Here is a 27,929-nt window from a genome sequence, read left to right on the forward strand (position 1 = left end):
TTTTTTTTACAAGGGTATGCTAAACTGGTGATGTGATCTACACAGGTATTTGACTCCTGCAGTTTGTCATGTGACTCTAAAGGCTGTTTGCCCACCAGTTGTATTGAAGACCTCATTGCAGGTACTCAGCAGAGCTTGTACCATCAAATAAAAAAAGTAACATTCTTCAACAATCAGCATATATACAACATGCAGCATAACATTCTCATATTAAGCATTCTCTTTTCAGAATTTAAAGCAAAAGGTTGTGAAGTAACAGGTCGTTGCAGTGTTTCCTCCCAAATGAAGCGTGATATGTCACCTCAAACTGTAGTGCCTGTCAAAATGAACTCTCTCAGGGTTCAGGCACAAAGAGTGCGAGGTCATTATCATCCTCTGCCAAGGAGACTGCTGGAGTGGAACTTGAAAGTGCATGTTGGAACACAGGAGATTCAGAATAAGCAGGAAAAGATTACACAGGTATTCTGACTTTTTCTTCTGGACATTGTGTATGCTTTAAATTCAAATAATACCATGCCTAGAAGAGAACAAATATGTCTAGAAGCTTACACCACAAAATAAACATTGCAGTTATGATGCTTTGATTCTCTTGTAGGACGCCATTACAGAGGTGCTCCAGCTGTGCAAGAGCCACTCTTGGTTGATAGGTGTTCATTTGTTCACCAGTCAGTGGGGTTCAGTCTCTCTAGAGACCTTACGTGGATGTTCCCCTCTGAAATATGAGGAACTAATCAAGAAACTTCATTTTTGGATGGACAAAGTTCACAGCATGCCTCAGTTTTTCACTACATCAAATAAGTTGTTCACTCTTGAGTTCTCCACCATCCAAAAGGATATTGGTGTGTTTGCCTTTTTTAAAAAATTCATGATAAATCAGCTACAGTACTTGAATGGCTGTTAATGAAAGATAAATGAGTTACAGCAGTTAAGGGGCGGTCACACTGCACTTTTCGTTCCACTGACTTCCATTCAAACGCATGCGAATGCGTCAGACCGGAAACGCAAGCTCGTGCGAAAAATTTCGCATTTCGCTCATAGATTTCGCTGTGTTCCAAAGTTCAAGTTTGGTGAACTCTGACCTGCGAATTCGCATCACGTGAAGACGTGCGACCAGTAGAAGATCGATTTATCACGGCATGACCTCTTGGCTGAATTAAAAGAATTATATTTTTGGCAGTAATGTTAAGTAGGTTCTATATTTTTACATTTTGAATGTATTGCTTTAAGTTTTGTGTTGAATTCATGTTTATAAAAAAGACGTTATAGACCGTGACGTCATATCACGACCGTTACAGCATCCGAATAAATTTCGCACGTTCAAAGTCTAGTGTGACCGCGGCTTTATAGGCAATCCTAGGATTCATTGCGAAAAAAAAATCCATTCAAGACAGTGGAAAGTGTTGAGTTGATTATACTTACTTATATTTTAGTCAATACTGAAATCTACCAGTAACATTAGTTACATATAATTAAAAATTGACTATTTGGCCCAACATTTGTGTCCTAGAGTATGTACTTGTATTACATTAGCTTGTCAAGAGCTTGTGAGACAATGCTCATTGTCTCCTTAGAGATTTAAAAATATCTTAAAGGATTTTCCTGATAATTTACTCACCACCATGTCATCCAAGATGTTCATGTCTTTCTTTCTTCAGTCGAAAAGAAATTAAGGTTTTTGATGAAAACATTCCAGGATTATTCTCCTTATAGTGGACTTCAATGGCCTCCAAACGGTTGAAGGTCCAAATTACAGTTTCATTGGAGCTTCAAAATGTTCTACACAATCCAAGACGAGGAATAAGGATCTTATCTAGAGAAACCATCACTCATTTTCTAAAAAAAAAAAAAAAAAATTGAAAATTTTATACGTTTTAACCATAAATGCTCATCTTGAACTAGCTCTCTTCTTCTTCTCTATTTGAATTCCAGCAGTGTAGACACTGCTAAGTGTATTACTGCCCTCCACAGGTCAAAGTTAGAACTAAATTGTCATATACAATGGTTTCTCTAGATAAGACCCTTATTCCTTGTCTCGGATCGCTGTAAACTGTAATTTTGACCTTGAACCGTTTGGGCTCCATTGAAGTCCACTATAAAAAGAATAATCCTGGATTTAATGGAATTAATCCTTAATTTCTTTTCGACTGAAGAAAGAAAGACATGAACATCTTGGATGACACTGGGGTGAGTAAATTATCAGGAAATTTTAATTTGAAAGTGAACTAATCCTTTAATTTATTTTTGACTGACAAAAGAAAGACATGAACATCTTGGATGACAAGGGGATGAGTAAATTATCGGGAATTTTATTTGAAAGTGGACTAATCCTTTAACTTCACAACATAATTTAACAACAATTACAAATTGTATCTGTAGCGACAAAGTGTTTGAAGCGATTTTGAAGAATTAGTTTTTTTTTCAATTAAGAAAATGAATCGGAATTTTCTATACAGAAGTGTAGGTCTCTTGTACAGTTTAGAAACAAAGCGATTAAGTTTGTGTATCAGGCATTGGTATGATATATATTGGTATTGGTATGTTCATTTCTTGTCCTGTTTTTGTGTCAAGGTTCCATGTTAATCACCATTGACCAGGATGTGCTAAAGCTACTGTATGAAGATTTGCAAATACGTTCTGAGAATCTCACTTCTCAGCTGAAAAGAGCCATAGAAGTCATGGAGTCTGAGCCAAACACTTTTCACAAGTTCACAGTTTTTTCAAACACGGTATTGACTTTGACATACTGCTTTGTCAGTGCTGGTCAATCAGTGTAAACTGTGGAGTAATCATTCAACATTATTATATTTATGCAGGTAAAGTGCTGCGAGAGAATGTCAGGAGATTTGCAGCAGAAGCTGGAAGACCTCCACTCCCTACAGGAAACTGTGAGAAGGAATTATGCACACATGGCTTCAAATGATATTATCTCGATGAAGCAGGTACATTTGAAAATATGTAATTTATTTAATTGATTTCACTGAGTTGCAAAATCTAACAGCCAACTATTTCTGCAGATAGTTGACTTGTGGAATCAGTTTGTTCCACTCCTGAAAAAAGCTGCAGAAATGTTTACCCAGCAGCTTCCTTCTATACTTGATACACTGGACAGCAATGTTTCCTCATTAGTAAACGAATTAGACAACCTGGTTTCAAGAGCCACCTCTGGACACTATCTTGACCCTGACCAGAATGGCAAAGAAATGCCTGTCCAGCTGAAAGAATTGTGCAGCCAATTCTATGTGATTGCTGAGCAGTTGAATGATCATAGCAGAGCCAGTGAAATTCTGAGAGGTAAGACAATGTGCTCAGGATCCTAAACAACTCTCTTTCAGTAGTTTTAATGCACTGGTTTCATGTCAGTGGTTTCATTTATTCTTTCAGGTCACCAACTGGATCTCACTTTTGTGACTGTAGCACAGCAGAATATTGAAGCAAGGAAAGGGCTCTGGGAGCTGATGAGCATGTCGTCCAAAAAAATTCAAGAGTGGAAGCTACTGAAGTTCAGGAAGGTATGTAGTTACTAACACCAAACAGTTTTTTTGATTCTGTAGATAATACTTCTCTTGCATTTGCAGTTTGAGGTGTCTAAAACCCAAGACAAGGTTAGTGAATGGCTACAGCAGGCAGAGGCATTTGCAAAAATTATACCCTCCCATGATGCTTTGCTACAGAAAACCCTACAGATTTTGCAGGGGTTCAAACAGCTACTCCCTGTTTTGAGTAAGCTGAGAAGCCCCACACTGAAACAGAAGCACTGGAGAAACATCTCAAAGGGTAAATGACATAAACATACATAAGTATCAGGTTAGTTTAAAATAGTTTTTAATTAGTAGGAACCTTTAATATCATATATACTAGGAACCAACCATCAATATAATTGTTTCTGTAGGAGTTGGTCTGCTGTTTGACAGCGAATGCAATGTAACGCTGGCTGATCTCATGTCCAAAGAGCTACAGAGGCAACAAAGTAAAATCAACAAGGTTCAGTAGCACTTGTTTACACTTGTAAACATGTAATGTGAAAACTTAACATTAACTGCTTTTCAATCATTATAAGCTATGGGGTATGGATGTGCATTGGCTTCCAGGTCTGTCTAGATGCCAAAGCTGAGGCAGTCATGGAACAGACATTCAGAGCACTTCAGAGACACTGGGAAGGGGCAGAATTCCGTCACACCAGGTTCATTATTACTGTCCAGCAACAGCAGAGCCCACAACAATTCAGTCAAAATGCACCAAAGCATCACATTCGTGATGGTGGAACCTTCACCATTATTGGTAAGTTATAAACTCTCCCATCTATACAGCTAATCTCAACTATTAGTACAGATTGTACAGTTACATGCATATATTACATAACTTTTTTTTTTTTTTTTATCTCTTTCAGGTTTAGAGATGCTTTTGGCTCAGACTAAAGAAAGTGTTCTGACCTTTTCTGATATGCTGCGTTCTCCATATGTTGCTGAGTTTCAGAAAGATGTTGAACACTGGCTGCTGCTTTTACAAGAGCAAGGTATATTCCTGACACTAGTGTCAACAGTTTATATTTGGACAGTAGAGAGTATTAAGAAAGGTTAATTTCTTGTTTTCTTTTGCCTTTAACTATAGATGAATTGCTTGATATATTTGAGCGATATCAGCAGAAATGGATCTTTTTAAGCAGAACATTCAATGAAATACGCTCCCAAAAGTCCGAGTTGGTATGTTTTGGTTGTAATGCTTAGTTTGTTTAATGCAGTTTAAGTGAAACAATTTTCTCTAACTGATCAAACTTTCTTCTATTGTAGCAAGAGAAGTTTCACCCAGTGGATAAGGTATTTCGTGAAATCATTGAGATCACAGTTAATGACCCACATATATCCAGTTTTGTTCAACTGAGTGAAACAACAGAGGCCAGTGACAGTTTACAAGGACAGAGTCTACGTGCTGCTTTTATAAATGGACTCACAACAATGGAGGAGATTTCCAGTCACTTAATCTACGTCTTAGAGTCACCACGAAGCCTGTTCCATAGACTCTACTTTCTCAGTGATGGAGAGGTGATGAAACTTCTCTCTTTACAGCTCCCAGCACCTTCCTCACTTTTACCTCTGGTGCAGAAATGCTTCAAGGGAGTGAAGCAGCTTGATGTTCAATTTGAAGATGATGTTTGCAGTGAAAATTATTTATCAGCTCTAAGTAATGAACAAATGTGGGTACATGGTGTATATGGAGAATTTGGTGAACATGTTCCCTTCGTCTGTCCTCTTGAGTCAAATCTCAGTCCTGTGGCTTGGCTTAATCTCTTTGAGCAAAAATTGTATCAAGCAGTGAAACAGACATTTCTGAAATGCTTAGCTGTCCAGCAAAATTCAATGCTTGAAAAGCTTCCTGGCACACCAAACCTGATTGGGAATAGCAAGGGGAACAGTTCAGAAGTAACTCATGAATCTCCTTCATTGTTGAAACTCATATCTCAGTTTCCTTTGCAATGTCTTTTGGTGGCAGAGGAAGTTTTGTGGTGCAGTATGGTCCAGAAGTCATCACATTCTACTACAACTGGCATGTGGATGAGAATCAAATCCCAAAGTGCAGCAAAACTGCAATATTTGTGCCAGCTTATAAAAGAACACGCTGCATATTCAAATAAGAAACCATCCCAACGCATTTTGACAGCTTTGCGTGCCTTGGTTATGATGACCATGAAGCACTCTGGCCAAACCAATGGGCTTGTTGAAGTAAAAGGAGATTTGGCATCCTCTTTTGAATGGCACAAGCTTATGAAATATTACATTATCCAAAATGCTAATGCAATGACTTCTGATTTACTTCCATCTCAAGAGGATCAGACTGTCTGTGTTGACATTCTGAGCACACAATTGCCATATGGCTATGAATACATTGGACCTGAGAATTGGACGATGGTAACTACCCCTTCAACTGAGCAAGCTTACATGGGCATTATTCTTGCCTTGTCAAGCTTCAAGTGTGCTTTCATCAGTGGACCCCACATGTCAGGCAAAGAGCATGCCGCTGTGCAATTGGGTTATGCACTGGGACGACAAGTGGTCATCTTGAAGTGTTGTTTAAATACTGGTTCCTCAGTTGTTTCCCAAATGCTTCTAGGTGCTTTTCAAACTGGTGCTTGGCTTGTGCTTGATTCCGTGGAGTTGTTGGAACAAGGGACATTGTCTGAGCTGGGACAACATTTGACTGAAATTCATCAACATTTATCAGCAGTTCAAAGACAAGCACAAAAGGAAGGACATGAGTTGTCCTCCACAGATGGAAAGTGTACCAGTGGAGAATTCATCAAAAAGTACAACAGTACAGTGAATGAGGTGGAATGTCACATTGCTGGAAAAAATATTTGGGCCAAGCTAACTTATGGATGTATCACAATCTCAGATAATGGCTACTCAACTGAGATACCAGAAAATTTGAGAGCTGCAATGAGGCCTGTTGCAATGATGCAGCCTCACTACAGAATCATTGCAGAAGCAATGTTGGTGTCATTCGGATTCTCTGAAGCAGCTACAATAAGTCGCCGCCTGGACTCTCTCTTTAGCCTTGCTAAGGATTCACATTGCCTCCCCGATTTTGTCAGCGGATATAAGACCTCTTGGCTTGTCCTTCTCAAAAATGTGATTGTTGCCTCTGGTACACATTTACATCTCTCTCGTCATTTGGAAAAAACTGATAAGGGTACATTTTCTTGTCAGAACGAAACAGGATCTGCAAATAAAAACCTTGAAACAATGCCAGAGAAGGTCAAGTTTGTTAATCAGTCTAATGCAATTATGAATGCGGAGTTAGAGGAGCAAGCAGCAATCAAAGGAGTTCTGTCAGTCATGCGGTATACTGTCTCGGATCCAAAGAGAGCATCACAGTTTTATACATTATTTGAGGAAATCTTTCCAAAAGTGAGGTACTTTCCAAGTCTACAACAGTTCTTTGATCAAGATGAACAGAGTATGCTTAGAAATGTAGTGGAAGATAAGTCACATCAACAAGGATTTTATCCAGACACGCAAATGCTTCAAAATGTGTTGATCTTGCAACAAGCTCTAAAGCTCTCCAATGTTGTAGTGCTCCTTGGACCAGCTGGTAGTGGCAAAACAACTTTGTATCAAGCCCTTGTGAGTGCACTTAAAAAACGTTCCAGGGATCTGGAGGTTGAATCAGCTTGTCATTCTATAGGAGATCTTAAAGACATCTATCATCATTTGTCTATGCCATGTTGGGGCTCTGTTAGCACTGAGGTCATATTCCCCAATACCTTGTCCCACAAACAGTTTTTTGGTGGTTATTTTGGCATAGACAACTCCTGGTCTGATGGAGCTTTCACTAAAGCTTTAAGACACTCAGAGCAGCCATTGCCCATCGACCCTTTCAAAAGAAAGCAAACTGTGCAAATACAGCAAGTGAAATGGATTGTGCTGGATGGGGATCCATTTGGCAGACCTGCTTGGATGGACTCTTTGATTACTCTTTGCGATCTTGAACATCCTTATCTTTACCTTTCATCGGGAGAGAAAATTGAGCCATCAAGACTGAAAATACTAGCTGAGGTCACAAACCTTGGTGATTCAACCCCCTCTGTAGTGACACACTGTAGTCTGGTATATGTTTCTGGAGAGAACCTGTGGAGATCTGTGTGGAAGTGTCAGATGGATGTGCTCTCTAGGGAGCATAATGTGGACGAGATTACTCTGGAAATGTGGAGTCACCTTGCTGAAGACCTTTTCCCTGACACACTAGTGTTTCTCAAAAACAAAGCACTTTCTTCAGTGCTGGCCAGTGATGGGCGTGAATGCAGACATTCGTGTAGGATTACAGATGGTTTGCAGGAAATAATGTCCTTTATTAAGATTCTTCATGCACTTTTGGAGCATTCTGGGAAAGCAGAAGACTTGAAATACACTTCAAGGAAAACTAAAACAACAGGTAGAATTCCACTCAATTCCATCTCATCAGTTGTAAAAAATCATGCATTTATGACAGATTTTTCAGCTTTGGGCACTAAAGGGTTTTAATAAAAGGAACAGATTTTTAACTTTATCTTTGTTATATGATAAAGCACCTTAAAACCTTTTTGGAAACATTTTTGCTTTCATTTATTTGATTACTTTTCAACTGTCAAAATCAAAATAACTAAACTAGTGAGAGTAACAAAAGTTTTTAAAGAGACAACTCCCTATAGAGTGTCCATAGTTGAAGGAACAGCCTTGTAGGTTCAGAGAATATGATTGTTTGACCTATTGAAAAGTTTTATTTGATTAAGACACTGATAATCACATTTGTATAAATAATTTTTGTTAACAATGCATATGAATGTAGCTTCCACATTCTCTGTTCACCAGATAATGCACAAGTTCTCCAGCCACCATGCAGTGATCCCATGGCTCCCTCTTCTCAATGGGGGTTACAAGCAAGAAATCTCTTTATTGTAGCTTACATTTGGGGATTTGGAGGACATTTGCACCCTAGGTATACATGTTCATATGTGAAGATAATAAATTCTAGTTGTTATGATATACACTGAATGGATGAAAAATGGTGTAGGATTTACTTGAAGTGAAGTTTTGTTACAGTGTATGTAAAAGAATATGCCTGTTCTCATTGTAGACACTGGCCACATTTTGATCTTTTTGCGCGGGAGGCCCTGTATAAGAGCCATTGTGAAGTTGAGACTCCACCAGGAGGCACAGTATTTGAGCATTTCTTTGAATTCAGTAAGGAAATGAGAGACACAACCAATTTCATCAACTGCAGTAGGCGTAAGAGTCCACAGATCTTCTTCACATCTGTGCCTCAGGTTTGCCTTTTATCTCATAGAGTTCATATTAACATCAACATTACATTTTTCCTCATTCAGCAGGTGATTCAATTGTACTTCTTGCCCTTGATATGTATAGTACGAAATACATGCATATCTACTGGACATGCTGCTGGATGTTCAACAGCCAGCACTTCTTGTGGGAGAGTCTGGCTCTGGAAAAACAATGCTGTGCAAGTCTTTAATATCACGAGCAAGACCACACATCCATTTACCTGCCAGTCTAGGCCTTCACCGTTCTGACTTGTGCAAGGCACTCAAGAAAGTTAGATACCAGGACACTCAACTAAACAACATGAAGGTCTTAAAGCAGCCAGACCTACTTCTGTTCATTGATGACCTTCATGAAGCACCATTTGGTGAGTTTTTAAAGAAGTTACATTGAGTCAGCTGCTTGGGCATCTGTTTTAATAAACCAAAATCTAAAAACATGCATATTTATCTTTCATTATGCTTTATATATTTATTTATTTGAGCTCCTGAAAAATTATAATGAGTACAATATGGTAAATATATATATTGTATTCTTTAAAGATTTTTCTTCTTCAAAAACATTAGTAGTAGTACTTATCTTTTAGTCAACAGTATGTTTTAATTAAAATAAATTAATCCTCATGATGCACATTTACCATCTTCATTATCATTGACAAAATTTATATTAAAAAACTTTAACATCATATTTTTAGTAATTTCATTGACAAGGGAAACATTTATGCACTTACGCTTATGTCTCTTTACTTTTTTGCAGATGCTTATGGAAAAACATCTATGACTCTAGAGACATTGCGTCAATGTATTTCTAGAGGTGAAGTGTTGACATCAGATGGCTCTCACTTCAAACTGTTTCAATCAAGAGCCATTCATTATCTAGGCACTTGCAGTGCTCCTAGCGCAGGCAATAGCAGTCAGATGTCTCCCCGGCTCTCTCGACTCTTCACCACATTGTCTCTCCCAAGCATGACTTCTGAAATCCTGTTTTCTATTCATTCCTCGAAATTGCAACCATGGTTGAAAGAAATACAACCCATGCAGAGAGTTGCGGATATAGCAAACTGCATCATAACCTCAACTCTGGATGTGTATTTTTCAGTGCGTGAATGTTTTACTGCTGCTTCACACAGTCCAAACTTCATCTTTTCTTTGCATGATATTCACAAAGTGTTTCAAGGGATGTACCTCTGGAGGCCAAGGCTTGATGTCCAGCAGGCTCTTCAGAGTAGTCTGGGTTCAACTGAGAAAAAAGTATTTTTTCCATCTGATCTTGGTCATGTAGCTCTTGATCTCAACATTGTCCGTCTGTGGATGCATGAGTGTTTGCGCACTTTTGGTGATCGCCTAGCTTCAGAGGAGGCATGCCAAAAATTCATCTCAATTTTAGCTGAAGTTTCTGAGAAGAATTTTGGCACTAGATTGTCAGCTGAATCCCAAACACCTTCAGCAGATACATCAAGCCTTACAGATCAATCATCTGTATCAAGCACACATAATGTAAACCAGCAACTGGATTCAACCCCTTCCCAGTTGGAAGAGAATGTGTCTCCCTTGCTTGGAATGGCAGAAGTTCAGCCAGAGAGAGAAGATAGCTATGTCGTAGAGAGCAACTCCAGCTTGTATAGTCCAGGAATTGATGAGGATGGATCCTCATACATGAAGGATGAAGTAAAAGATGATGGAAATTTTGAGAGTGAACCAGGAACATCAGAGTGTAAATCTGAATCTGCAACTGAATCCTCAAGTTGTTCATTTCAAATGATGTTTTCTTCTCATTCTCATCCCGGTGAAAACAGATATGACTACATAAACCAAAAACCAGCTGCACATGAAGAGTTTATGCAGCTTCTACAGGAAACAACTTCTTTCATCCAGAATGTGGTCTTCAGTCCAGAACTTTGTGAGGCTCTGAACAACATTGTTCAGCATCATAATTTTAAACGCAACTGTGTGTATCAGGAAAGAGATGTAGATATGTTGATGGACCAACTGGTTCATACTATTAAAAGCAGAGAAGAAATTAAAAAGGAAAAGTCTGATGACACTTATTATAGTCCTACATGGGCTGTGCATCACCAGAACATACATCAGCTTGTGCATATCATCCGAGCTTTTCTCATTCCTGGTGGACACGGGATTCTGTTTGGAGCAACAAAGAAAACAGGCAGAAAGTCCACTGTACGTCTAGCAGCTGCTCTGACGGGATACCAACTAATTGAGGTTCATCGTGGAAATGAGACCAAGTTGTGGGAAATGATTAAAGAGGTTTGGAGCGGAACTGCAGTGGATGTTGGACATTTGGTTCTACTGGTTCATGAGGACACCAGCCAGGCTGTTAAAGATGAACTGCTGGTAATTATGGCAACTGGAATCCTTCCTGGACTGTATTCAGATGAGGAACTGAAGAAAGTGACGCTAAGGATGAAAACATGGATGAAAAATACACGGTGCCATTTGAAGGATGACCAAGCTCTTGAAATGTAGGGTATAAGTATCAGTTTGATTTCATATTGTTTACCGGAAATACTGATGTTGTTTCAATTTATTGCTTAATTAAGCTTATTAATTTGTGTTCATCATTTTGTATCTGATTATTGAAATGATTTCTGATATATCTGATTTCTTTTTGATTTTTGCAGAAGATCAAGTCATTGAAAATAAGGATGCACCAATATTAAAATTAAGGAAAATACTGATAAATTAATAATTATTTTAATGTTATGGCTGATAACCAGTAAATGACTGATATTAAAGTTACTATTCTATGCTATTTTGTCTAAATAAATTAATTAATAAATTACAAAAATAAATAAAAACACTAAAACTAAAATCAATATTTTTTTTTAATGCTACAGATGAATTTAGGCATCACATATTCAATACATTATAATGTACAATATTAAAAAAAAAATTGAGATCTGCTAAAAATTACATTTAACAGTATTTTTGGATTAGTTTTTTCAAAGATTAACTTTTAATTAGTATATGGCAAAAGTAATTCCAATGTATTATTAGACAACGGCAAAGATAATCCTAATGCAAAAATAAGGGAAATGAGCAAGCACAATATAAACATTTAGTATCAAGCACTGCTAAATTAAAAAATCACTAATATTGGTTGATAACTGATATTGTCTATTTATTCCTAATTGAAAGTAAAGTTATTGTAATATAATATCCTTTTTGTGCAGGTATTTCAAAAACATCCAAAGAAATATGCATGTATTCCTGCTTTATCCTCTCCTTCCGGACAAGAATGAAAGACAACCCGGAAAATCTTCAGATTTGGAGACGAATGTCACCAAGGCTGTGAGTCTCTGCTGTTGTGTAGAAGTGTACCAACCCTGGACCTCTAAGGCTTTAGCTGAAAGTGCCTTGTATCATTTAAAAGCCAGTGAGCAGATACCCGAGACAGATACAGGTAAATCTATTAAAAATATTCCTATTCCTAATTTTATCAACTAGTTTTTTTTTCTTGTTTGTTTCATGTTCCATGTTTTTTTCATGTTTAATGCCTTTTTCTTGTTGCATTTCTAGTTGCCAAGGATAGCTTAGCTTATAGTATTTCTAAGGCAATGGCAGGAATACATCTATCAGCTACAAAATATGCTGTCCCACTGCTTCATTTTCAACCATTTGGCCCTCGGTCCTACGTAGAGCTGATGGATCGGTTCTTCTTTCTCTGCCGGCACCTCTTTGAGCAAAGTGGAGTTCAGTACAACCGGTGAGAGGACTGCTAGTACAGCTGATGTACTTAAACACATACACTACCTTTCAAAACTTTGGGGTCAGTTAGTTTTTTCTTTAAAAAGAAATCAATACTTTTCTTCAGCAAGGCTGCATTAAATTGATCAAAAGTGACCGTAAAGACATTTACAATGATACAACAGATTTCTGTTTCAAATAAATATAATTTAAATAATTTCTTTTCTAAAGAATAATTTATTTTTCTTTCTAAATAAGCCTGGAAAAATATATCATGGTTTCCACAATAATATTAGCACAACTCTTTTCAGCTATGATAATAATAAGAAAATAAAAATCAAATGTATCTTGAGCACCAAAACAGAATTATTTATGAAGTATTTTTATTAAATAAATGCAGCCTTGAACATAAAATTTCAAACCATTATAAAACTTTGGTCACACTTTAGATTAGGGTCCAATTCTCGCTATTAACTATGACTTTTGCCTCAGTAAACTCCTAAATGATTAATAGTTAGTAAGGTAATTGTTAAGTTTTGGTATTGAATAGGATTAGGGATGTAGAATATGCTGAATATGGCATTACTATGTATTTTATAAGTACTAATAAACAGCCAATATCCTGGTAATATGCATGCTGATAAGCAATTAGTTAATAGTGAGAATTGGACCCTAAACTAAAGTGTGACCAAAATGTTTTAAAAGTTGTTTATGAAATTTTCTCAAAATTTTCTTGTGTTTGTTTCTTTTTTTTATTTACTTGTTAGGTTAGCAAAGCTTCTAGCAGATGTGAAGGTCATGACCGACACAGCTGCAAGGGACACTCAGGAAGTTCTGAGCTTTAGGGCCAAATGTGAAGAAAAACAGAAGGTACGTATCAGCAGCAATGGTTAAATGGAGAAGCAGTAGGATATAGTTGTAAATGATGTTCGGAAATGATTTTACTTTGTTCAAGCGCTCAAAGAAAATAGAGCAAAGGTTGAACCTGAAACCTTTGTGTCAATAGCTCAGATCCAAAATAACCCTTTTTTCTCACTATTGTACAGTATGCATTTATGTATCGTTACAGTGTCTAGACGAGCTGCAGAGATCGGTGGATATGACACAAAAAATCTGGGAACGAACCCGCCACCAAAGTTTGCAGGAAGAAGAATGGCTTTCCAAACTAGAGAATCAGTCACATCGAGTTCAGCAACAAGTTCAAGATGCCTTTAATCAGGTCTGGTTTGATTAGTATGATCACATATTGGACACACTGAAATGGGATTTTCACTGTTGTTTGTGTGCAGGTGAGTCCGCTGTACCGAGCAGCTGTGGAGGCACTGCAGGCTTTGAGACAGTCTGACGTGGATGAGATGCGACACTACAGGATGCCACCTGATGGAGTTGTCATGGTCATGGACATTATATGCATGTTATTCAACCGTCCATGTGGTTGGGACAGTAGCAAGCAACTTTTGTTGCAATCCAGCTTCTTTCAGGTAAAAAAAAAATCCTCTCCTGAACCCTATGAAGCAATAATTGTTTTGAGATTTGTATCATTTTCCTCTTGTGCTCCACCAGGAACTGGAATTTTTCGACTGCTCTAAACTAACTGATGAGACGATTCAAAAGTTGGGTCATATAATACAGGCACCAACCTTTCAGCCAAGCTCTGTACGCGATATGAGCCGGGCTTGTGAATCTTTGTGTTGCTGGGTGAGAGCAGTATACCAGTATGCTTGCGTACAGCGCCACATGGCACCTCAAAAGGCTAAAAAGTGCGATTTAGATGAGCTCATGGCTGCGAGTCGAGCGAGGTTGAAGGTTGCGAAGTTGCAGGAGGAGTCAGATTGGGAAAGACTAGTTGAATTGGAGAGACAACAGGAGCTCAACAGACAAGACATGGAGTTGTTGAACGCCCAGCTTAGTACTGCAGAGGCTCAAGAGAGAGAGTCATGTGCTGCTCTGAAACTGGTTGAACATCACATTAAAGATTGGACATCAGAAGAAAAGGTAGCTAAATTTGTCAATGGCTATTTCAACAGAATTTTTCAAGCAATGTGCATATTGTTCAAATGAAACTAGACAAGACATTTGATTTTGGTGTATTGCAGGAAGCAAAGTTGGCTAAACAACACATTGCAGGTGACGCCCTAATTTTGGCAGCTGCTGTTACTTACTTGGGTCCATTCAGGCCTGATGTTCGACAAGAGCTGCTCGAGAAGTGGCACAAACTTTGTCTGACTGGTGAAATTAACATGAAACGGGAGGACCCATGTGCAGCACTTTTTGATGATGCCCCAATCACAACTTGTGACCACTACGTGGCCATTCCCATCAGTAAGACATTTCAAATTGCTTTAAATCGAATACTTGGACTAGATCTGGATCAAATCCATGGAGATTCCTTTGCTCTGGTCCGAAGTGTTCTTCTCTGGGGGAATGTTGATTGGGCTCAGCGCTGCCCTCTACTAGCAGATCATCATAAAGATGAGGAATCTCAGACATGGTTTCCTCCTGGTCAGTATGACAGTCTGTCTTTTTATGTCTTACTGCTTAGAAATATCTTTCAGCTATAGTTAAATTTCTTTTTAGGTCAGTATGCAAGAGGTGAAGAAAAAGGTAATAAGAAGGATAAATATGGACTTATAGTTTCTGCTGATGATCCAGAGTTACTTGATAAACTTAATCACGGAGCAAAAGAAGGTCAGTCATCTGCAAAGTCTTCCTTGCTTTGATCTTCAGTTTTAATTTTTAAATCTACACGATGAATGACGTAAGCTCATGTTGCTTCTATCCACTGCAGGTCTAAGAGTATTGGTGATGCACATTGAACAAGCAATATCAAACCTACAAATCCTTCAGGAGTTTGTTACACCAGCAAGTTCTCCTGGCCAGAGTTGCACAGTTAAAACTGCTCATCCTGAATTTCGCCTCGTTATGAGCACTTCCCTTCCGGTCCAAACTCTGATACATGGTGAGTGATTGAGGATGTGTTTTGTGTTGATTCTACAATATATGATCCTTTTAAAAGTTTCTAAAGCAGGGGTTTTCAAAAAAGTTTCCAACCATCTACCCCCAAATATGATGGTAGGACCCCTTCCTAAAAAATAAGGTAATCTACATATGTACCTCACCTATATTAAAATAAATGTATTATATTATATTATATTATATTATATTATATTATATTATATTATATTATATTATATTATATTGTATTATATTATATTATATTATATTATATTATATTATATTATATTATATTATATTATATTATATTATATTATATTATATTATATTATATTATATTATATGGAACTGTATTATTATATTATTGTACTTAACTTATTTACATTTATTAAATATTTTTTTGAAAATATTTACTTAATAGTTTTTTCTTAAACATTTTTAATGTTAGATGTGTAAACCTGAAGACATATATAGATCAATTCAGATTTGTATAGTGTTTTTTCAAAATAAATATAGTTCAAAAAGCAGTTTTACAGAGAATAATGCATTTCAACCCACAGTGAGCAAGAAACTTTGTAGATGAGTACAACATAAATGCAAGTTACTGTATTTGTGAATGCATTGGTAGAATAAATTGGTAGATTTTTTGCCACAAAATGTATTTCTTACTGTTAAATAACTATGATTCTTAACAGAATAACATTTTATTAATGTAATTAAAAATGTGTTAATTATGTATCTTAATAACTTAAGTGAAAATGATTACTTTTACAGCCCTAAAAAATAAAATTGCCTGGGACCCTGCGGGCTTGGGGGCCCCCCACGATTTCTCCCAAAAAGCGGAACGTGGCTACCGGAGGGGGACCCCCCCTCCCCCTGGGATGCGATCGCATGGCCCCCTCCTGAAGATTTGCTTAGGGCCCCCAATAACGTAAACACGCATGTTCATTGGAAACTAGTTCACTGGAAACCTGCATGGACCCCCAGCACCCATTTGGTTTCCAATGAACTAGTTTAAAAACCCCTGCTGTAAGTTGTTGCCTAATGTTTTCCATTCCTTTTCCACATTTTCTGCTAGAAATTCACTCTTCTTTCCTGGAGGAGGTTCAAATGATTGATCTTTCTCCAAGCACATCTGAAGTTCGGGACCTTATTTTGACAGAACTGATGCAGACTGAGTGTTCAGAACTCTGGAAACAACATCACCAAATACAGACAAAAAAACAGACACTTCAGCATACATTTTTTCAAAACAAGGTCAGCTGGTGAATAAGTTTAGATCTTTTTTGGAAAGTTAAGCTTTATGAAATATTCTTAACAACACGTGTCCTAATGTCATTTTTTTATTATGATTGCAGGTTTCCCTGATGGAGTATATAATGTATGCATCCACACCACTTCTCCAGGACCCTGAGTTCCTTCCACATGTGTATACATGTCAGAGTATCTCTCTTGAACTTGAGACAGAAATCAAGGAGCTATCTCAAGAGATAGATCGGCACAAACCCCTGATGGCTGATTTTTATCGAATTGCAGAGCTCACCACGTCCCTTTACAATGCTCTGCAGGACATTGCCCAACTTTCACCATGTTATCTTTTCACTCTTCATGGATTCTTGCTCACTTTTCGGTCAGCTTTAGCTCTGGAGAGCCCTGACATGAAGTTTCATAGAGAGATGGAGCCCAATGCATCAGAGATTACCTACAGAATTTTGTCTCATGTCTTTTCTCAGTATAAACCCCGCTTGTTCCAGAACCATTCTGTTTTATTCAGATTATTGGTATCTGTTGCCGTTATTGTGCACAATGACGACTGCCCTGAAGTAGAACGAGTCACTTTCCTCAGAGGATTAAGCAACTGGAAATCTTCAGAGTGTTTTTTATCACCATCCACACAGTCTATCCCCAAGCTGCCAAGCTGGATTCAAACACACTCTCAAGATGATGTCTATCTGTTAGAGACGATTGCACCCTTCAGGGGTATTGTATCATCTCTGGTAAATTCATCCAAGCTATGGCGGGAATACCTGCGGTTTCCTTCCTCCACAGTGATTGGACCAGTCCCTTGTCAGTCTCACTCTCATTTGTCCACAATGCAGCGGGCTATTCTCTGGAAGACACTGTGTCCTCAGTGGCTAGCAGCAGTGGAAGAGGACCTTACAGCCTGTGCACAAGGACATATGCTACATTCATTTGCTGGAGACCCTCTAATGGGCACTGTGGAAATGATCTCCAACCTTTTGTCCAAAAATGAAGGTCCTGTAGTCGTACATTTTCCACATAAAAATGTGCCAGTAAGCATCTACCCTCTCCACTTGATTAAACAAGTTGCACAGTGCCAAGCAGACAACCAAGGGGTAAGTTATTTGAAATAAAAGTGAAATAAAATAAAATAAAATATCTGATAAAAAACAAACAAAAGCTAGAAATGTTGTCTTGGCCACTAACTGAAATAAGATAAGTTTAAGATGAAGTACTAAAATGTCTTAAACTAAAATAAAATTCAGTTGTGACCCGTGCTGGCAAAATGAGTTGGATTGCTCACTCACTAATTTCGAGCTACAGGCAAAACAATTGAAAAATTTCAATTTTGTTTGAAATTGAGGTTTTCACAAAAATTGGTTCATTAAGTCCTCTTCTAGTGATCTCAATGCTCCAAATAGCAATTAAACATCTAAAAGTATCTTTATTTGTACGTTTTCTGAGAGGAGTACCTTTCCTTGGTCCATGAAAAATTAAGTTTTTGGAAAAAAGTTTGGTATAGTTGTAAAGCGCAGGATTCCAACCTTGTGAATATTCATAGCGAATTCTCGATGGCACAAGTCTGAACCAATGAAATGTAATTTAACACATATACACAGAATGACAGTATTTCAAAAAATCTGTCTTGGCGAGTATTCATACAAAAAATCATTATCTGTTATGTCTTAAGTGAACATTCGGTTAACAGTTGGGGAAAAATATCTGATGTGTAACATTAGAACCGTATGGTACAGTAGGCTGTCCGTTTCATTAATGTTAATCAAACAATTGTGGAATCATGGGAAAAAAGTTCTATATATATATATATATAATATTCCTGTAGAGAAGGGTTTTGACTTAGTTTGTGCCAAATTTGGTGGTATTACCAGGGATTTTAAGGTGTGGTTGCTAGGTGATTTTGTTTTTGGAACCTTCAGAAAACTTTAACTTGATTTTTCTCAAAATTGACTTTGTTGACTTCAAACAGGTTTAGCTCAGTCATTTTTTTGTCATATTCCAACATTTGAAGGTTTTAATGGAGAATGTGAGAATAACAAAACTATTATTTTTTTTAAATTTGCTCATTGGTCATTTTGCCAGCATGGGTCACAATTAATGATAAATAGATATATAAAAGAACAAAAACTAATAAACATTTTAGAATTTAAAAGATAAAATAAAATGAAAATGAAAACTGAAACTATAAAAATAAAAGTTAATTCAAAATATTAATAAATGCTATACAACCCGAATTCCAGAAATGTTGGGACGTTTTTTTAAATTTGAATAAAATGAAAACTAAAAGACTTTCAAATCACAATATTTTATTCACAATAGAACATAGATAACATGACAAATGTTTAAACTGTGAAATTTTACACTTTTATCCACTAAATGAGCTCATTTCAAATGTGATGCCTGCTACAGGTCGCAAAATAGTTGGCATGGGGGCAACAAATGGCTGAAAAAGCAAGAAATTTTGAAAAGATTCAGCTGGGAGAACATCTATCAACTAATTAAGTTAATTGATATCAGGTCTGTAACACGATTAGCTATAAAAGGGATGTCTTAGAGAGGCAGAGTCTCTCAGAAGTAAAGATGGGCAGAGCTGCGAAAGAGTGCATAAAAAGATTATGGAATACTTTAAAAACAATGTTCCTCAATGCCAAATTGTAAAGGCTTTGCAAATCTCATCATCTACAGTGCATAACATCATCAAAAGATTCAGAGAAACAATGCCGAAGACCTTTATTGGAGACCCAAGGTCTTCGGGCCCTCAGATGACACTGTATCACTCATCGGCATGATTGTGTCAATGACATTATTAAATGGGCCCAGGAATACTTCCAGAAACCACTATCGGTAAACACAATCCGCCGTGCCATCTGCAGATGCCAACTAAAGCTCTATCATTGCAAAAAGGAAGCCATATGTGAACATGGTCCAGAAGCGCCATTGTGTCCTGTGGGCCAAGGCTCATTTAAAATGGACTGTTTCAAAGTGGAAAAGTGTTCTTTTGTCAGATGAGTCCATATTTGATATTCTTGTTGGAAATCACGAATGCCGTGTCCTCCGGGCTAAAGAGGAGGGAGACCTTCGAGCATGTTATCAGTGTTTAGTTCAAAAGCCAGTACCTCTGATGGTATGGGAAGCATAAGTGCAGTATGGGCAGCTTGCATGTTTTGGAAGGCACTATGAATGCTGAAAGGTATATAAAGGTTTTAGAGCAACATATGCTCCCCCCAGATGGTGTCTGTTTCAGGGAAGGCCTTGTGTATTTCAGCAGGACAATGCATAACCACATGCTGCAGCTATTACAACAGCATGGCTTCATCGTAGAAGTCTGGATGCTGATTTGTCCTGTCTTCAGTCCAGATCTTTCACCTATAGAGAAAAATACGTCAAAGACGAATGGGACCAAATTTCAACACCAAAACTCCAGAAACTCATAACCTCGATACCCAGATGTCTTCAAACTGTTTTGAAAAGAAGAGGAGATGCTACACCATGGTAAACATGCCCCCGTTCCAACTATTTTGAGACCGGTAGCAGGCACCAGATTTGAAATGAGCTCATTTAGTGGATAAAAGTGTAAAATTTCTCTGTTTAAACATTTATGTGATCTATGTTCTATTGTGAATAAAATATTGGTTCATTCTTTTAGTTTTCATTTTATTCAAATTTAAAAAACTTCCCAACATTTCCGGAATTCAGGTTTGTAATAGTATATAAATAATACTTAAATAAAATTGGTTAGTTGAAATGATCATGAATGTTGTAGTGGCTGATAGCCAAAAGGTTGCTAGCTCGATTCCTTCAAGGAGCCACCATTGTGTCCTTGAGCAAAGCAATTAGTTCTAGTTTGCTCCAGGAGGACTGTCAATGTAATAAGGTCATGGCACTGTTCTATGGATGATGTGGAAACAAATTTCACTGGCCTAGTCATGTGGAAATAAATAAAATCTAATTTTAAAAGTCATAGCTTTGGCCTAGTGGTTAACACATGTGCTCTGTGCTGCTCAATCCAACTTCTGACATTTCCCCTCTTCTCCTCATCAGTTCTTGACCTTTCTATCTCCCTGTCCCTCCACTTTTCCACTGTCGGGCCAAACCGTGCAAGAACCAAGCTCAAGTGGAAATATAACTGGAACCATTCCTTGCTGTTCCGAGAGGTCCGTTCGGCCCGACTGTGGAAAAGCGGCTCATGAAAACTGGTCTGAAGTTCTAAAATAAAAAAATATATATATAATTTTTATTTAAAAAAAAATCATGGTTATCATTTTATAATAAATATAGCAATGCCTTTAAATGATATAGCAGCCTGTTATTATTGTATTGTATTCTACAGGTGATGCTGAGTGTTATTTCTCTCGGGTCTGGCTGCCATCGAGATGCTGTTCTCACAGCACTGGACAGCGCTGTCCATAACGGCCATTGGTTAGTCCTGAACAACTGTCATCTGCTGGACTGTTGGGATGACAGAGTTGTGAACAAGTTGACACAAGTAGTGTCCTGCACTACAAAAGGTGACTCTAATAACCATACAAACTTCACCTACAAGACTTCATTATCTCATTCTAAACCACATGGGCATTTGACAGATTTGGAGACAGATGGTGCTGGAAGTGCAGGAAGACATCCTCAGTTTAGACTGTGGCTCATAACTAAAGGTGACAGACCTCACTCAGTCCCAGGTAGGTATTATTACACATCATAATCAGTGAAATGTCTGCACCATGGTGTAATGAAAAAGTCAACATAAAATAAAACTAACCATGTTCATTTTCTTAATGCATATTCCCATAGGCTTAGTGTGAATAATTCACGAGTGAAGGATATTTATATACATATGTACAGTCAAACCAAAATTTATTGAGACACGAACATTTCATTCATTATTAAATTTCATTCATTCAGAAAAAAATTATTTTAATTATGTCAGATAACACTTAAAGGGCACCTATTATGCCCCTTTTTACAAGATGTAATATTGGTCTTGGGAGTCCCCAGAATGTATTTGTGAAGTTTCAGCACAAAATACCCCACAGTTAATTTATTATAACCATTTGAAAATGTCATTTTTGGGGCCTGTTTTAAAAAGAGCTGTTTTGGTGTGTACCACCTTAAATATAAATGAGCTGTAGAAGAATAAACAGTCGGTAGAAGCAGAATGGCTGAGAATGAGAGACTCGCTGTTTTGTATGGCATTCAGCCGTACATGTTTGAACCGGAATCAGACCCAGATGATGAAGAGACTCCGGCAGAAGAAACACAATTGAGAATGGAGCAGGACGTCTCTGAATGGTTATTTGATACATTTATGTACTTATAGAGTTTTAATCGCGTCCCCTTTGCAATTATGGATGTGCAACACACACACACACACTGTGATAACGTTCGCGCAATTTTTTGAAACCACAAACACAAATACTGTGATAACGTTTGTTAAGTACGTTAGATACACACAATACAAACAAGGTTTACATTATATACACAGACATTCTACGACGACGACAACGACTTTAGACGCATTTGTTATTGAATTGGCTGACATCGACTGAAATGACTATTTGCTCAAAAAACATTAAATACACTTACTTCTTCTGGAGGTGACGTTGGATCGCGAACAGTAGGCAACGATCCACACTTGAGGATTAACTTTGAAGCAAGACCTGCTTTGAATTGACCCTCGTTCTCAAAACAGTCAGTCAAAAAATGATTCGCGCAAACATAAACGTATTTTAGAATTTTGAGTGGCGCCTTTCCTTCGTAAATAAAATCCATCCACTGCATTTTCAGTGGCTCTGATGTCGGAAGTAAGTGAAAACTACTATGTTCATTATTACATCCCACAACAGAACACTTATGTTTCTTAGGAGACATTACCGGCTGTCGTTGAAACAATGGAGGATGGTTGACAGATCACAGACGGCGGGGTCTATGCCAAAACCAGATTGTCAATCAAACCACGTGGGTGGGGCTTAGCGCAATTCTACGTCACAGTGAGAGCAATCTTAGAACAGGCCGTTCTGAGACAGTGCTTATGAATTATTGAGATTGTAAAAAAACCACTGGGTGGATTTTTCTCATTCTAGGGTGGTTTTGCTCACACACTGCCAACACACATTTATGGTCAAACACCATGTAAAAGTGAATTTTGCATAATAGGTGCCCTTTAAGCAAAACATGGTCAGGTCAAAGTGTCTGAATAATTTTTGGTTCCAAATTTTTTATCAATTTTACTTGTAGTCCACGGTATGAAGAATTTTTAGGTATAATATGTCACAGTTTACTTTATTTTGCTATCCTCACTTACATAAATGAACTATAGTGTCCTGCACCCAATTCATAAAAAAAAAAAAAAAAAAAAGTGTATATATATATATATATATATATATATATATATATATATATATATATATATATATATATATATATATATATATACAGTACAGTCCAAAAGTTTGGAACCACTAAGATTTTTAATGTTTTTAAAAGAAGTTTCGTCTGCTCACCAAGGCTACATTAATTAATTAAAAATACAGTAAAAACAGTAATATTGTGAAATATTATTACAATTTAAAATAACTGTTTTGTATTTGAATATATTTGACAAAGTAATTTATGCCCGTGATGGCAAAGCTGAATTTTCAGCATCATTACTCCAGTCTTCAGTGTCACATGATCCTTCAGAAATCATTCTAATATGCTGATCTGCTGCTCAAGAAACATTTAATGTGTACAATTGTACCAAATATTTGTGTACAATATTTTTTTTTAGGATTATTTGATGAATAGAAAGTTCAAAAGAACAGTGTTTATCTGAAATCTAATCTTTTGTAACATTATAAATGTCTTTACTGCCACTTTTGATTGATTTAATGCATCCTTGCTGAATAAAAGTATTCATTTCTTTAATTTCTTTTCAAAAAAATAAAAATAAAAATTCTTACTGACCCCAAACTTTTGAACGGTAGTGTATAATGCTACAGAAGCTTTGTATTTCAGATAAATGCTGTTCTTTTGAACTTTCTATTCATCAAGGAATCCTGAACAAAAAGTACACAACTGTTTTCAACATTGAAAATAATCATAAATGTTTATCGAGCAGCAAATCAGCATATTAGAATGATTTCTGAAGGATCATGTGACACTGAAGACTGGAATAACAATGCTGAAAATTCAGCTTTGCATCACAGGAATAAATTACTTTGTCAAATATATTTAAATAGTACACAGTTATTTTAAATTGTAATCATATTTCACAATGTTAATTTTTACTGTATTTTTGATTAAATAAATGCAGCCTTGGTGAGCACAAGAGAGACTTTTAAAAAAATTACCTCAAACTTTTGAACGAGGTTCTTCAAAGCTCATCTTGGAGTTGCTGTCATAGCAACAGGCCCATAAGCTCAAACCTGCTCAGAAGCAGACTTAAATCACGTAAACAAGATTAAACTGCATCTTTTAAAGATGAAAGTCTGTCCCAGCCACTGCAGTGCAGGAGATACAAATATTAAATAATAATAATAATAATAATAATGCAATATAAATGCTATCTGCTGTGCTAAATATGTCATTGACCCTTAAGAAGCTTTAAGGGTCAATTACAACAGTTAAAATGAATAAATTGCTAATTACAACAGGCTACACTTCTTGACAATAAAAAAAAGTGTAAAACCTGTACAAATACGAGAAATCATTAAAAAATGGAAATCGTGTAACAAACGTTTACACATTTTAACTTATATGTAATTTTGCCTGCTTGGCTGTTTCCTTTTTTATTATGTGATCTAATGCCAGTCAGTCTCTGCATTGCTGATTAGGATTTTGAGTATGACTATCTGCCATTCTGCCTTTTCAATGAACACAAGCACATGCAGTAATATCACACAACTTAATCCAAATATTTTAACCAAATCAACAAATTTGTTTGAAGAACCAAATTAGCCAGAGATTAATTATCACAAATAAAAGATCTGGCATCAGTCAAATCATCTCAGATGTATTAAGTGAGGTACAAAGTACGGACCCCAGGTCTAAAAAAAAAAAAGAAAGAAGAAAAAGCATGTGTTCCTTTTTAGAGAAAATAAATCAGTTGATTGCAGTTCTGCAGCATACAAATGCTCGCTGATGTACATAATCTATTACCTGATACAGCTGCTGTTCGGATTAGAGCCCTGCATGTGGTGTGTGATTCCTCCTGGGACCTGAAGGATGTATTGTGGTCCTCAGTAAAACAGACACCCTGCATCTCTCCTGAAGACACTGTACACATTCATTGTGCAATCCTGCACTCTGTCCTGCTGCAGCGACAAACATTCAAACACCTGTGTCAAGGACAGCTTTACCTTTGGTGAGGATTTGAACATACATCAGTGCACAAAATGTTATAAAAAATTCTGACTTAATCATTCCTACATTCATAGGACTCAGGAAGATCTACTTGCTCTGATTGATGCACATCACCGTATAACCAAACACTGTAGTGACCCCACTGAAGCATTAGAGTACATAGCAGGTACTGCTGGGACATTAAATGATTTAAAATAGTTTCCTTGGTTTAATACAAAATATGTGTTGGTTGATGTTGGTTGATCTGTTCTCTCAACAGGTCACCTGGTTTATGGGAGCCATGTGTCAGACCATGCTGATCTAGCAGTTGTGCAGAGTGTGGTTAGGGCATGTCTAAGTCAGCCGTCTACTTTATGGGGGTGTGGCCAACACATTCTTTCAGATATCATTAACTTTACAGGAAGATTTGGTATGCAAACACACCGTATCACTTAAATTTCCATAAACTTTTTAGCAGTGGTTCTCAGCCAGGGGGCCTGGGACATGTAAACTTCCAAGGTGGCCAAAATTATTTAAAAAAATGAAGCAAAACAAGTTTTAAAGAGGACCTATTATCCTTTTTTTACATTTTAAACTTTCTTTAGTGTGTAATGTTGAGCATGAAACAGGTCTAAGCACAAAGTCCATTCCAAAGGGAGTTATTCTCTATACCAGTAAGGACTATTTCTTAACTCCCTGAAACCAGGGCCGTTCTTAGGAGGTACTTTAGGTGGTACTTTAGGGGGTTCAGTGGTGGCAAATACATCTTGTCTCTGAAAGCTACAGCTGGTGTTTGATACATGTGAATGTCTTTTAGATATTCTACAAGTTTTGACACGTATCTTCTTAACTTGTATTCTCGAAGTCCATTGTTTCCTTTATCATGGTTATTAAGTCAATAAAGAATCACATTTCTCAAATACAGCATAATCCTCTTGCTCAGCGATGTCTTCTCGACAAATTATTTGTAGAGATACTATACTGAGCCAGTTTATGCTATATCGCAATTATGAAACGGTCAAAAGCTTTGTGCTCTCCCACTGTGTGTCTGAACTTATTGCATGTGCATCAATATCTTTTCATGTACGCTACAAAAAAAGTGCGCTACCTCACTGAACATGCGAGTAAGAACAAATATAACCCAAATAAATATATTCAACAATAAATTACTTATTAAGAAAAACAATTATTATACCAAATTTACATATAATTAATATAAAATATATGGCTCTTACAGCTGGAAAAGTCATGTTAATTCATTGGTTTAAAACCGGTTAACATTTATCAGTTAAACATCTCTTTCTGAAATGTAATTATTTTAATTATATTATGTAATTTAACTATTTTATATTATAATTATATTATTTTAATTAAACTCATTTTAGTTGCTTATTATCAATGGAGACTCTGTAAATTAAAAAATTCTGTAAATTAAAAAAAGTTAAAAACAAAACAAAAACTGTACTAGAGAAAAGGGGGCCTTCGAATATTGTTGTGGATACATGTGGGGCCTTAGAGTAAAAAATTTAGATGAGAGTCACTGCTATATAGTACTTTTTAAGCTTCCTATAGCCTAATAATTAAACATTTAAATGCTTCACTTAAAGGGTTAGTTCACCCAAAAATGAAAATTCTGTCATTAATTACTCACCCTCATTTCGTTCCACATCCGTAAGACCTTCGTTCATTTTCGGATAACAAATTAAGATATTTTTGATCAAATCCGATGGCTCAGTGAGGCCTGCATTGACAGCAAGTTAATTTAGACTTTCGAACGCCCAGAAAGGTACTAAAGATATATTTAAAACAGTTCATGTGACTACAGTGGTTCAACCTTAATGTTATGAAATGATAAGAATACTTTTTGTGCGCAAAAAAACCCCCAACAAAATAACGACTTTATTCAACAATATCTAGTGATAGGTGATTTCAAAACACTGCTTCATGAAGCTTCGAAGCTTTACGAATCTTTTTGTTTCGAATCAGTGGTTCAGAATGATCTCAAACTGCCAGAGTCATGTGATTTCAGTAAACAAGGCTTCGTTGAGTCATAAGTGTTTCGAAATTTCAGTGGTTCACGTGACTTTGCTCCAAACCACTAATTCGAAACAAAAGATTCATAAAGCTTCGAAGCTTCATAAAGTAGTGTTTTGAAATCACCCATCACTAGATTTGTTGAATAAAGTTGTTATTTTGTTTTTTTGTTGCACAAAAAGTATTCTTCTTACTTCATAACATTAAGGTTGAACCATTGTAGTCACATGAACTGTTTTAAATATGTTTTTAGTAGCTTTCTGGGCATTTGAAAGTCTAAATTAACTTGCTGTCAGTGCAGGCCTCACGAGTCATCAGATTTTATCAAAAATATCTTAAAGGTGCCCTAGAATTAAAAATTGAATTTACCTTGGCATAGTTAAATAACAAGAGTTCAGTACATGGAAATGACATACAGTGAGTCTCAAACTCCATTGTTTCCTCCTTCTTATATGAATCTCATTTGTTTAAAAGACCTCCGAAGAACAGGCGAATCTCAACATAACACCGACTGTTACGTTACAATTAATATGTACGCCCCAATATTTGCATATGCCAGCTCATGTTCAAGGCATTACACAAGGGCAAAACGTCTGGATCTCTGCACAGCTGAATCATCAGACTAGGTAAGCAAGCAAGGACAATAGCAAAAAATGGCAGATGGAGCAATAATAACTGACATGATCCATGATTGCATGATATTTTTAGCGATATTTGTAAATTGTCTTTTTAAATGTTTTGTTAGCATGTTGCTAATGTACTGTTAAATGTGGTTAAAGTTACCATCGTTTATTACTGTATTCACGGAGACGAGAGCCGTCGCTATTTTAATTTTTAAACACTTGCAGTC

The 27,929-nt window shown here is 36.8% G+C and overlaps 1 protein-coding gene across 1 annotated transcript in view; it reads left to right on the forward strand.

Moving 5' to 3' along the window:
* Positions 1-27,929, forward strand: part of LOC137021264 (dynein heavy chain domain-containing protein 1-like) — a 37,608-nt gene that overhangs the window by 7,128 nt on the left and 2,551 nt on the right. The window contains exons 10-42 of the mRNA XM_067387544.1: positions 46-121; positions 230-459; positions 596-839; positions 2,569-2,726; positions 2,814-2,939; positions 3,015-3,291; positions 3,382-3,509; positions 3,576-3,774; positions 3,890-3,981; positions 4,089-4,278; positions 4,388-4,513; positions 4,609-4,700; positions 4,788-7,926; positions 8,343-8,469; positions 8,608-8,797; positions 8,898-9,177; positions 9,567-11,289; positions 12,001-12,230; positions 12,347-12,533; positions 13,282-13,384; positions 13,584-13,733; positions 13,804-13,995; positions 14,078-14,509; positions 14,611-14,836; positions 15,092-15,202; positions 15,303-15,473; positions 16,548-16,726; positions 16,828-17,826; positions 21,060-21,237; positions 21,313-21,405; positions 24,872-25,067; positions 25,141-25,232; positions 25,326-25,475. Of these exons, the coding sequence (XP_067243645.1) occupies positions 46-121; positions 230-459; positions 596-839; positions 2,569-2,726; positions 2,814-2,939; positions 3,015-3,291; positions 3,382-3,509; positions 3,576-3,774; positions 3,890-3,981; positions 4,089-4,278; positions 4,388-4,513; positions 4,609-4,700; positions 4,788-7,926; positions 8,343-8,469; positions 8,608-8,797; positions 8,898-9,177; positions 9,567-11,289; positions 12,001-12,230; positions 12,347-12,533; positions 13,282-13,384; positions 13,584-13,733; positions 13,804-13,995; positions 14,078-14,509; positions 14,611-14,836; positions 15,092-15,202; positions 15,303-15,473; positions 16,548-16,726; positions 16,828-17,826; positions 21,060-21,237; positions 21,313-21,405; positions 24,872-25,067; positions 25,141-25,232; positions 25,326-25,475 (11,086 nt within the window). The remainder of the gene's footprint in view (positions 1-45; positions 122-229; positions 460-595; positions 840-2,568; positions 2,727-2,813; positions 2,940-3,014; positions 3,292-3,381; positions 3,510-3,575; positions 3,775-3,889; positions 3,982-4,088; positions 4,279-4,387; positions 4,514-4,608; positions 4,701-4,787; positions 7,927-8,342; positions 8,470-8,607; positions 8,798-8,897; positions 9,178-9,566; positions 11,290-12,000; positions 12,231-12,346; positions 12,534-13,281; positions 13,385-13,583; positions 13,734-13,803; positions 13,996-14,077; positions 14,510-14,610; positions 14,837-15,091; positions 15,203-15,302; positions 15,474-16,547; positions 16,727-16,827; positions 17,827-21,059; positions 21,238-21,312; positions 21,406-24,871; positions 25,068-25,140; positions 25,233-25,325; positions 25,476-27,929) is intronic.

Source organism: Chanodichthys erythropterus, chromosome 6 (genome assembly GCF_024489055.1).
Source record: "Chanodichthys erythropterus isolate Z2021 chromosome 6, ASM2448905v1, whole genome shotgun sequence".
Taxonomy (NCBI): Eukaryota; Metazoa; Chordata; class Actinopteri; order Cypriniformes; family Xenocyprididae; genus Chanodichthys; species Chanodichthys erythropterus.